Source organism: Pteropus vampyrus, unplaced genomic scaffold (assembly GCF_000151845.1).
Source record: "Pteropus vampyrus isolate Shadow unplaced genomic scaffold, Pvam_2.0 Scaffold191, whole genome shotgun sequence".
Lineage (NCBI taxonomy): Eukaryota > Metazoa > Chordata > Mammalia > Chiroptera > Pteropodidae > Pteropus > Pteropus vampyrus.
This window is the reverse complement of record NW_011888972.1, coordinates 836,344-847,245: the sequence shown is the minus strand read 5'-3', so window position 1 is coordinate 847,245 and position 10,902 is coordinate 836,344. Positions and strand designations below refer to the sequence as shown.

At 43.5% G+C, this 10,902-nt stretch overlaps 1 protein-coding gene across 1 annotated transcript; it reads right to left on the bottom strand.

Annotated features, from left to right (window-relative positions):
* Positions 1 to 9,430: 9,430 nt before the first annotated feature.
* On the bottom strand, positions 9,431 to 10,604 carry P2RY4 (pyrimidinergic receptor P2Y4). The gene has a single exon (XM_011371444.1). The coding sequence runs from the start codon at positions 10,575 to 10,577 to the stop codon at positions 9,480 to 9,482; it is 1,098 nt and encodes a 365-aa protein (XP_011369746.1). The 5' UTR covers positions 10,578 to 10,604; the 3' UTR covers positions 9,431 to 9,479.
* Between the last annotated feature and the right edge of the window lie 298 nt (positions 10,605 to 10,902).

Genomic DNA, 10,902 nt, shown 5'->3' with positions numbered 1-10,902 from the left:
TCTTGGTCTGTATCTGCTCATGGTGAAGAGCAAGAGACCTATGAAAGCAGGAGACATAAGGTAACTCCTGCCCTATGATCAAAGGGGATCAAGATGTGAGATTTCTCTTATTAGAGCCGTGTCTCCTAAAGTGCATCTTGGCATAGTAGCTTCTTGAGATGCATCTCGGGAGAAAAAAAAGAAAGAAAAGTTTCCTTGGTCATTAAGTTTGGTAGATAATGCATATAGAACCCCTTCCTCTTAGAAATTCACAGTGGACATTATGATGTTAAAGACTCTGGATAAACCCTGTAGTAAAGAAAACTGCTTAACATTGTTTAAACCAACCCTTTGAAAACTTAGTAACACTCATTACTGTCCTGGAATGTGTGCTTTTGGGAAACTGCATTAGAGACATGAATAAAGACAAAAATTTGTAAGATCAAACTACTTTAAATCCTCAAAGAACCAGAGCAATGGCTATCTTCTGGAAAAGAATCCAACAAGTCTAAGTGGGTAAAAAGAAATGCTGTATTCACATTGAAAGTGAAGGAATATTGGTGTAGTAAAGGGAATGAGGCTTACAACAAGCAGTAATTAAATATCAATGAGAAGTACACAAACTGAGCAGGTGCCAGCAGTGCTATGTCCCCTGGAAGGGCATTACTTGATTTTTCTCTTGAGTTTTCCAAGTACATCTGGTTTCTTCTTTCTAACAGTAGATCTAAGAACATGACTAAGTCTTTAACTTGTGGTACAAAATTTACAGTAATAACCAGCCAGCCCCAAGAAAGATTTAATTTCCTTCCTTCTCTTAGAGAGTTCCCACATTTTAGTAATTTTCACTTTCACTCAAGGAGGGGTCATTTATCTTCTTCCCACTTTGTGATCTAAATACATAATCTCTGGCAATAAAACGTATATCAAGGTGCTCTCATAGACTCATTTTTTGGTTGTGCTCCAGTATTCTTGTACTTCTTTTTGTACTTCTTTTTGGTGATGAGCCACATCTCAGCTCATACTAGGAATCTCAGCTCCAAAGGTTTTGGTAAGTAACTCATTCACTGGGTTATTCTTAAATATTTGGAGAGCTAGGACACCCAGGAACTCAAAGGGGAAAAAGGAGTATAAACGCATGTGAACAGATCTTGATTACAAAAGCTATTTGAGATTGACCTCTTTAGTTAATGTCATTGGCTAATATCTTTTGTATGCATAGATCCAGGCTGGCAGGAAATCAAGTATTTTTTCATTATCTTCTGAGTGTCTCATCCTCCCTGAATTCTCTTAGGCATTTGACACTGTTGCCTACTTTCTTAATCTTCCCTTTTCTCTTTTGTGCAAAAGTTTTTTTAAATAACGTTTGGAAGTCCTTCTCTTTGAAACTCTCTTATCCCTTGATATAACGCCAGAGTCCCAATCTGTTTTCTCCGAATCCATCACTATGGTCATTTCTCAGTGATCAGTTCTTAGCCTTCTGCTTCTCACAGTCAAGGGTTCATTCTTTGTCGTGATCTTAACTATCACTTCCAAGCAGCACCAAATCCAAATCTAGAATCCTGGTTCCTTGTCCAGCTAAAGTTGAGAACCGTTGAAAAGTGGTTCCCACACACAGAAACGGTAAATGAATGATATTCCTTCATTTATTACTCCATTGACACTTCACAAAAGCCCTGACAAATAGGCATTATTATGCCCAATTTATCAATGAGGAAACTGAAAGCTCTGAAATATTAAGTAACTTGTCTGAGATCACACAGCTAGTGAGTAGCAGATCAAGGATTTAAAGCCAAGTCTTGTCATCTGACGAGAATTACTTTGTCTTTCTACTACTCCTCACCTCCTTCACCAAAATGCTGTCTTTTATCACATCAGTGAAGGGGAACAGAGTCGTAGGGGATTGTGAGATGAAGTAATAGAAAATGTGGAGAAGAAACATTAAACTGAACTATTGGCAAATATTTATTTACCACTCAGCAAATATTTATTAAGCAAACGAGATGATATGATGACAATTATTTATATTTGCTTAGCTCTCTAGATTTACAGAGCTTCAGCACAATCTGAAGTACTTAAAGCTGAGATTATGAGCCTCATTTTCCAAATGATCACATTTGTGGCTCAGAGAGTCTGAGTGACTCATTCAAGTGACATACCTGAGCTTATTTTATAACCAGGGCTCAAATTTGGGTCTTCCGATTTTCAGTCCTATGTTCTTTCCTTTCTATCCTAGTAACTCAAGGGGTTTACAGGTGAGAACTCAAAATATACATAAAATGTTACATAGAAATTCAAGATAATCGTGTAAGTAATATCAAAAGATAGTAAAAATGGCAAGTGACTGATACAGACAATAATTACTGTAGGAGTGACCAGGAAGTTCACTGGGTAAGAGTCAACAGAGAAGGCCTCAAAGAAGTGGGACTTAAGCCTGACCTTGGAAAATGGGTAGGAAAAAGACAGTGGGAGGAGAAAGGGAGGCCATTCTACCATACAAGTCTTATGTAGAGAAAGAATGAGGAGATCCAATTAGCTGGAGAAGAGAGATCTGTATTAGGGAAAAATAAAAAATAAAACAGAAAAGGCCCTCTTGAATTTCTGACTAAAGAATTTCAACTCGTCTTGTAGACAGTGGGGAACCACGAAAGAGTTTTGAGTAAGAGAGTGAAACTGTGAAAGCAGCGTTTAGGACAATTAATCTGGCAATATGCGTTGTATAGAATGTGTTCCTGTGAGGAGAGACTGGAGGTGAGGAAGAACAGGGAGGAGGCTGGGACAGTCAGTCAAGAATAAGGTGACAAGAGTCAGTATTAGAATGGTAGCACTGGAATTATAAAGGAAAGCCAATTGTAAGTGACATGATGAAGAAAGAAATGCCAGAATCTTGTGGAACAGGGAGGAAGAAGAGTTGAAGTTGTCTGAGAGTTTTCAAGTCTAGGTGATGAGGAAAGATGCCATGAACATAAATGAGCAAGACAGGCAGGGAAACTGGTTCGGGGAGTTTAGTTTTTGACATCTTGGGTTGGAAATAACAGTGGAAGAGCCAAGTGAAACTGGCCAGTGGGCAATTAATGATATAGAGGTGGAGTTTGGGAGAAAGTTTGGGCCTCAAACTGAGTTGGCATGGTGTAATGGAAAAATCTTTGGGAGTCAGGCGACCTAAGGCCTAGTCCTTGCTCTGCCACTAATTTGCAAAATCATGGACAAGTCATATCTCTGGGCCTGTTTTGTCTTGTGTAAAGTGTGAGGCGGGTGCCCAGGCCCTAGAAGATTTCTGAGGTACTCCCATGGACTATGAGTCAACTGAATTGGATTCACATGCATATATATGTTCTCTCCAAGAAAAAATCAAGGGTCGGATGGGGGAAGGGATTGAATAATCCCTAAATGCTATAACTATGACAGAACTTGGGATTCTGTTCACTTTAGGGAGTAAAAAATAAAGACAGGCCAGCAGAGAGGAAGTAATAAGAGAGATAAAAGCAGGAAGGAAGAAATTTTAGAGAAGGGGGATAAAATAAGGAACTAAAATTTAAAATATTACAATAAACAGAAGAAATATTTTTCTCAAATATGACAAAGGGTTAATATGTATGTTAAATAAAGAATACATTTAGGTATATAAGACTGCCGCTAAGATGCCATTTGGAGAAGGATATACAAACGGACAGTTCGCACAAGAAGAAATGCAATTAGTAAACATGGGAAAGTGTTCGGTGCCATGAGTAGTCAAAGGAATGAAATAAATGAATGTTTACACCATCCAAAAATATTTCTTATCAAGTCTAGTGCTACGGCTGCAAGGAAACTGGAACATTCAGGTGTCATCGCGGCGCTGAAAATGTGTGCAGTCCTTTTGAAAATCAATATTCATAAAAACATTCATCTCTTTGATCTGGTAATCTCAGTCCTAGAAACGTGTACTAGGAACAGAATCACAGAAAAGAAAAAAAGCCATATGCATTAAGATGTTCAAAGCACAGAAAAATTGGCCATCGCCTAAATGTACATTAATAGGGGAGTAGTCGAATAAAATATAATCTACCGATGGATGTAATTTTATGCTGCCATTGAAATGATAAATATGAAAGACTGTGTAGCTAGCACAAAGAGAGTATTTACAATAAAATGGGGGGTTTTTTGTAGAATTTTAAAATACATGATTACGCTTATATAAAATACATATGTCTGTATTATACAAACTGAAAAAGCATAGAACACGAAAAAAGAAAATAATTGTCTAGGGATTGAAAGTATAGATGAATATTTTCTTTCCAAATTTCCTTTAATGTCACAGCGGAATTTTTTCGTGTTATTTTTATAAAAATTTTTAAAGAGGATGTGCAATAGGGTAAAGAAAAGATCATTAAAAGTCTTGCTTAGGAGTTAATTTGTGTTCTTCTAGGTGTAGAAAACTGTAGGAAGGAAACCAGATTCGGAGAATTAAGGGGTGACTTTGCGGTGAGGAAATAAGATTTATGGGACTCTTTCTAGAAATGACAGAGAAATGAACAAGATGAATAGAATAGTAGCTAGAAGAGACAGCGGGATCAAGGTATCGGTGGTGATGCTTTATTTTTGTTTGGTTGGTTTTTATTGTGTGTGTGTGTGTGTGTGTGTGTGTGTGTGTGCGCGCGTGTTTTTAAGATGAGGTGAAGAGACATCAACAAAAGAACAGAAAAGAGGGCCACCTCATTCTGAGACTGCAGGGAAGAAACGGAGAAAGAGAAGGTAGATATAGAAGTCGAGTTATTGTAAATAAAGAAAATGGAAGCTGAGATATCACACATCCATTTTCCAGGAAGCAAGGTAAATCTTAAGAGATCATGGGGTAAGATGAAATTAGGATCTTGAGAAGGTGGAAAAGACAGGAAACAGTCCCTCTGGAATGTTCACTAGGAACTCAGCAGGCTGAGAGAGATGGGGGCTTAGATGAAGTTCCAAGACAGGAAGTTTCAGTGGGTCAAACCAGCTTTGTGTTCTGACTTCATCTGAAATCCCCTCCAGTCCTAAGAGAGAGAAGATTAGGCCAACGTAAAAAGGTTTAAAGTTAGAGAGGGAAGGCAGCCTAAAGTAGCAGACCACAAAGTTTGGGCAGTTAGTCTTGATTAAGCATATGGGAGTTACATGGACTGGAGAAATGGAGGAGGCTGGGTCAGTTGCAATGGAGAGAGCAGCTTTACTGGGTAGGGCTGGTGGGTAGGCGAGGTGATAGGCAACGAAGGTGTGGTCATAGGAATAAAAGGAAGGGACAGGGAATATACCAGTCTAGTTGATGGCCAGGAGACCAGGAGACTAGTAAAAGGGAACCACGAAAGAGTTTTGAGTAAGAGAGTGAAACTGTGAAAGCAGCGTTTAGGACAATTAATCTGGCAATATGCATTGTATAGAATGTGTTCCTGTGAGGAGAGACTGGAGGTGAGGAAGAACAGGGAGGAGGCTGGGACAGTCAGTCAAGAATAAGGTGACAAGAGTCAGTATTAGAATGGTAGCACTGGAATTATAAAGGAAAGCCAATTGTAAGTGACATGATGAAGAAAGAAATGCCAGAATCTTGTGAAACAGGGAGGAAGAAGAGTTGAAGTTGTCTGAGAGTTTTCAAGTCTAGGTGATGAGGAAAGATGCCATGAACATAAATGAGCAAGACAGGCAGGGAAACTGGTTCGGGGAGTTTAGTTTTTGACATCTTGGGTTGGAAATAACAGTGGAAGAGCCAAGTGAAACTGGCCAGTGGGCAATTAATGATATAGAGGTGGAGTTTGGGAGAAAGTTTGGGCCTCAAACTGAGTTGGCATGGTGTAATGGAAAAATCTTCGGGAGTCAGGCGACCTAAGGCCTAGTCCTTGCTCTGCCACTAATTTGCAAAATCATGGACAAGTCATATCTCTGGGCCTGTTTTGTCTTGTGTAAAGTGTGAGGCGGGTGCCCAGGCCCTAGAAGATTTCTGAGGTACTCCCATGGACTATGAGTCAACTGAATTGGATTCACATGAATATATATGTTCTCTCCAAGAAAAAATCAAGGGTCGGATGGGGGAAGGGATTGAATAATCCCTAAATGCTATAACTATGACAGAACTTGGGATTCTGTTCACTTTAGGGAGTAAAAAATAAAGACAGGCCAGCAGAGAGGAAGTAATAAGAGAGATAAAAGCAGGAAGGAAGAAATTTTAGAGAAGGGGGATAAAATAAGGAACTAAAATTTAAAATATTACAATAAACAGAAGAAATATTTTTCTCAAATATGACAAAGGGTTAATATGTATGTTAAATAAAGAATACATTTAGGTATATAAGACTGCCGCTAAGATGCCATTTGGAGAAGGATATACAAACGGACAGTTCGCACAAGAAGAAATGCAATTAGTAAACATGGGAAAGTGTTCGGTGCCATGAGTAGTCAAAGGAATGAAATAAATGAATGTTTACACCATCCAAAAATATTTCTTATCAAGTCTAGTGCTACGGCTGCAAGGAAACTGGAACATTCAGGTGTCATCGCGGCGCTGAAAATGTGTGCAGTCCTTTTGAAAATCAATATTCATAAAAACATTCATCTCTTTGATCTGGTAATCTCAGTCCTAGAAACGTGTACTAGGAACAGAATCACAGAAAAGAAAAAAAGCCATATGCATTAAGATGTTCAAAGCACAGAAAAATTGGCCATCGCCTAAATGTACATTAATAGGGGAGTAGTCGAATAAAATATAATCTACCGATGGATGTAATTTTATGCTGCCATTGAAATGATAAATATGAAAGACTGTGTAGCTAGCACAAAGAGAGTATTTACAATAAAATGGGGGGTTTTTTGTAGAATTTTAAAATACATGATTACGCTTATATAAAATACATATGTCTGTATTATACAAACTGAAAAAGCATAGAACACGAAAAAAGAAAATAATTGTCTAGGGATTGAAAGTATAGATGAATATTTTCTTTCCAAATTTCCTTTAATGTCACAGCGGAATTTTTTCGTGTTATTTTTATAAAAATTTTTAAAGAGGATGTGCAATAGGGTAAAGAAAAGATCATTAAAAGTCTTGCTTAGGAGTTAATTTGTGTTCTTCTAGGTGTAGAAAACTGTAGGAAGGAAACCAGATTCGGAGAATTAAGGGGTGACTTTGCGGTGAGGAAATAAGATTTATGGGACTCTTTCTAGAAATGACAGAGAAATGAACAAGATGAATAGAATAGTAGCTAGAAGAGACAGCGGGATCAAGGTATCGGTGGTGATGCTTTATTTTTGTTTGGTTGGTTTTTATTGTGTGTGTGTGTGTGTGTGTGTGTGTGTGTGTGCGCGCGTGTTTTTAAGATGAGGTGAAGAGACATCAACAAAAGAACAGAAAAGAGGGCCACCTCATTCTGAGACTGCAGGGAAGAAACGGAGAAAGAGAAGGTAGATATAGAAGTCGAGTTATTGTAAATAAAGAAAATGGAAGCTGAGATATCACACATCCATTTTCCAGGAAGCAAGGTAAATCTTAAGAGATCATGGGGTAAGATGAAATTAGGATCTTGAGAAGGTGGAAAAGACAGGAAACAGTCCCTCTGGAATGTTCACTAGGAACTCAGCAGGCTGAGAGAGATGGGGGCTTAGATGAAGTTCCAAGACAGGAAGTTTCAGTGGGTCAAACCAGCTTTGTGTTCTGACTTCATCTGAAATCCCCTCCAGTCCTAAGAGAGAGAAGATTAGGCCAACGTAAAAAGGTTTAAAGTTAGAGAGGGAAGGCAGCCTAAAGTAGCAGACCACAAAGTTTGGGCAGTTAGTCTTGATTAAGCATATGGGAGTTACATGGACTGGAGAAATGGAGGAGGCTGGGTCAGTTGCAATGGAGAGAGCAGCTTTACTGGGTAGGGCTGGTGGGTAGGCGAGGTGATAGGCAACGAAGGTGTGGTCATAGGAATAAAAGGAAGGGACAGGGAATATACCAGTCTAGTTGATGGCCAGGAGACCAGGAGACTAGTAAAAAGGCCAGTTCATTTACTCCTAATGGAAGGGATCCTGGGTAACAAGCGGGTTCTGGATATCCAGAGAGGGAGAGCACTTAAAAGAATGCAAAGGGGTTCTTAGGGACATCGAAGTCATTTTTTTCTGCAGACCAGCCCCAACCCTACTCTCCAGAGACACCCCTTAGAAGCTAATAGACATGTAAGAGATCGGCAACAGGTCAGCAACAGTGGATCAAAAGAAAAGGAAGGCTAGAGACTCAGGAGACCAACAGGCTGGGCAGAGCTTTCAGAGGGGGTTCCAAGAAGTGTGAGTCCATTGTTCTCGTGAAAAGCTCACCCAGAAACTCTTCCCAAGGCATGAGAGATAGCTTCCCAAGTTCCATACCCTTCCCCACTCCCATAGGCCCATAAGCACTAAGATGGTGCTGCTGGGGATGGGTGGTGACTGGATGGGAGTCTCTGAGCAGAGGTGTCCTAGTCCCAGTGGCCTGGCCTGGCCTTGAAACCTTAAAGCCGGATCTGAAAGAGTTGGTGACCGATTTCTTATTTATCTAGGGCAGGTGCTAGAGAAAGGTAAGAGACCAGTGAAGAACCAGCTCTGGCATCTGTCCCTGTCACCACCCCCAACCCTCTGCACAAACCTGCTCTACTCCTTGCTGCCGGAATTTACAGCCATAGACACGAGAGCTCCTCCCTCTCATTCTGAGCCATCACCTCTTCCTTTCATTAAGTACAGGACAACTGTCAAATATGCTCTCAGCAAACATCATAAAGAAGCTCTAGTCCCATTCTTGTTCCAAAGGCCCTCATCAGCTTGGGCTCTGCTTCCTGAGGCTCTTCAGGGACTCTAGCCCATGATAAGACTCAGGGCTCCCTGTCTATCTAGTGACTACATGCAAGTTCAACAGTACCGTGCCTCCAGCTGCATGTGCGCACCCCGCATGCAGGCTGTCTGGGACCGCATCCTATTTCAGCACCTCAGGAGGCTAAATTATCCTGTCTTGAAGGGGAAACCAGGAAGTGGGTGTGGACACTACATAGGTCAAATCCTTGGCATCTGTGATATGCTGGTGCCCCTACTTCCTGATCCTGGTTATCACCATCAGATAAGTCAGGCCAATCCTGAGATTACCCCAGCTTCTCCACCTCGCCAGTTGAATGCTCTGATCTGGCTGGAGGAACACATGTTATGCGAGGACGAGGGGGAAGGGAGGAGGAAGGTCGACTGGGGAAGATGTCCAGGAAGCCTCTTAGGATCAAGAAATGGACCCATGGCCCCAGGAAAGAAATGGAAACCAAGAGAAAAGAGTGGAGGGTGGCCGCTGCTGTCTTTACCTAAAAAGTAGAGGGCAATTGCAGGGCTTATGAGAGATGGGGCCTCACATGATTTCCGTGGCTCCCCCTAACCTTCGGGGGTGGGGGCGGGGAGAGTCACACAGCGGAGCCTGGAAAAGAGGAGGGAGCGGCTATTTCAGGCATCACTATTAGAGTCCCTCACCTCTGCTTGCACTCACCCCCTTTCCTCTCCCTTCCAGGCTTCCAGTATTACAATCTATTTGCCCCAGGGGTAGGGCAGCCACTGTCCTCGGGGATGGCCGTCCACCTGAAGCTGCTCTCCTCACGCAGGGACACCAGTGCCAGGGAGGAGGCGGCCATGGGGGGCCGGGGCGCGCTGCCACCGCAGAGCTGCCAGAGCTGCCTTCGATACTTGTCCCCAGTGAGCAGGTAGAGCACGGGATCCAGGCAGCTGTTGGCGCTGGCCAGAGGCCGGGTCACTTTGTAGACCACATTGACAATGTTTAGCACCTGGCAGTCAGCCTCCAACAGCCTGGCCATGTAGTAAATGGTGCGGGTGATGTGGAAAGGCACGAAGCAGACGGCAAAGACAGTCAGCACCACCGCAATGGTGCGGAGAGAACGCAGACGAGATGATGGCTGGGCAGCCCCTGGCAGAGGCCGGTACAGGCGCCGGGCCATGAGCCCATAGCAGACAAGCGTGACCAGGCACGGCACGCCAAAGAACAGCCCCATGATTGCTGAGCTGAAGCATACAAAGTGGTCAAACTGCTCGGGCCGAGTGGTGTCATGGCATAGGATGGTATCTCCCCTGGAGCTGGTCGTGACAAAGAACAGATTGGGCACGAGGCAGCTGGCTACGACCAACCAAACTGCCAGGCAGAGAAGGCCTGCACGGCGCGGGCGGCCCCAGCGAAGTGCCCGCAGTGGGTGGCAGATGCCCAGGTAGCGGTGCACACTGATGCAGGTGAGGAAGAGGACACTGCAGTAGAGGTTCCAATAGAAGAGGAAGCGGACGAACTTGCACAGCCCCGTGCCGAAGGGCCAGTGGTTGCGGGCTGCGTAATAGTAGACGAGGGTGGGCAGCGACAGCACGTACAAAGTGTCTGACAAGGCCAAGTGGAACATGTAGGTGGCCGTTGCATCCCAGGGCCGGAGGTGAAAGACGAAGAGCCAGAGGGTCGGGGCATTGAGGCCTAGGCCCAGCACAAAGACAACTGCGTAGCTCACAGGCAACAGTATGAACTTGAACTCCTCATCAAACGAGCAGTCCAGCTCCACCTCACTGTCGCCAGGCTCTGAGCTGGGAACTAGGGTTGTGGGCAGCGAGGACTCCGTACTGGCCATGGCCCCCTAGAGGTGGAAAGGGCAGAAGTGAGGTGCTGGATTTCCCCGCCCACCCCTCCAGCCCCAGCCCTGACCTGGGAGGTAAGAGGCGTAAATGTGGGAGCAACCCAGGCCAGCCGGAGCCGGCCCGAGCTCCCTTGGTCCAGCCAGGGGCGTGGGGTGCAGTGGGCAATGCTTTGGGTTGTTCTCATTCTACAGCCGACTCTGTCCTTCAGAGCTGGCTAGCTGAACGGGCGTAGGCCCACCAGGACTCTTCCATTTGAGAAGATGCCCGGACCCCAACTGCCTCCCAGCTTGTCACAGCAGCTGTGTCCCCATGAAGAGA

Bases quoted from the DNA above. Each gene is read 5' to 3' on its own strand.
- P2RY4 (XM_011371444.1), bottom strand. From the start codon at position 10,577: ATGGCCAGTACGGAGTCCTCGCTGCCCACAACCCTAGTTCCCAGCTCA.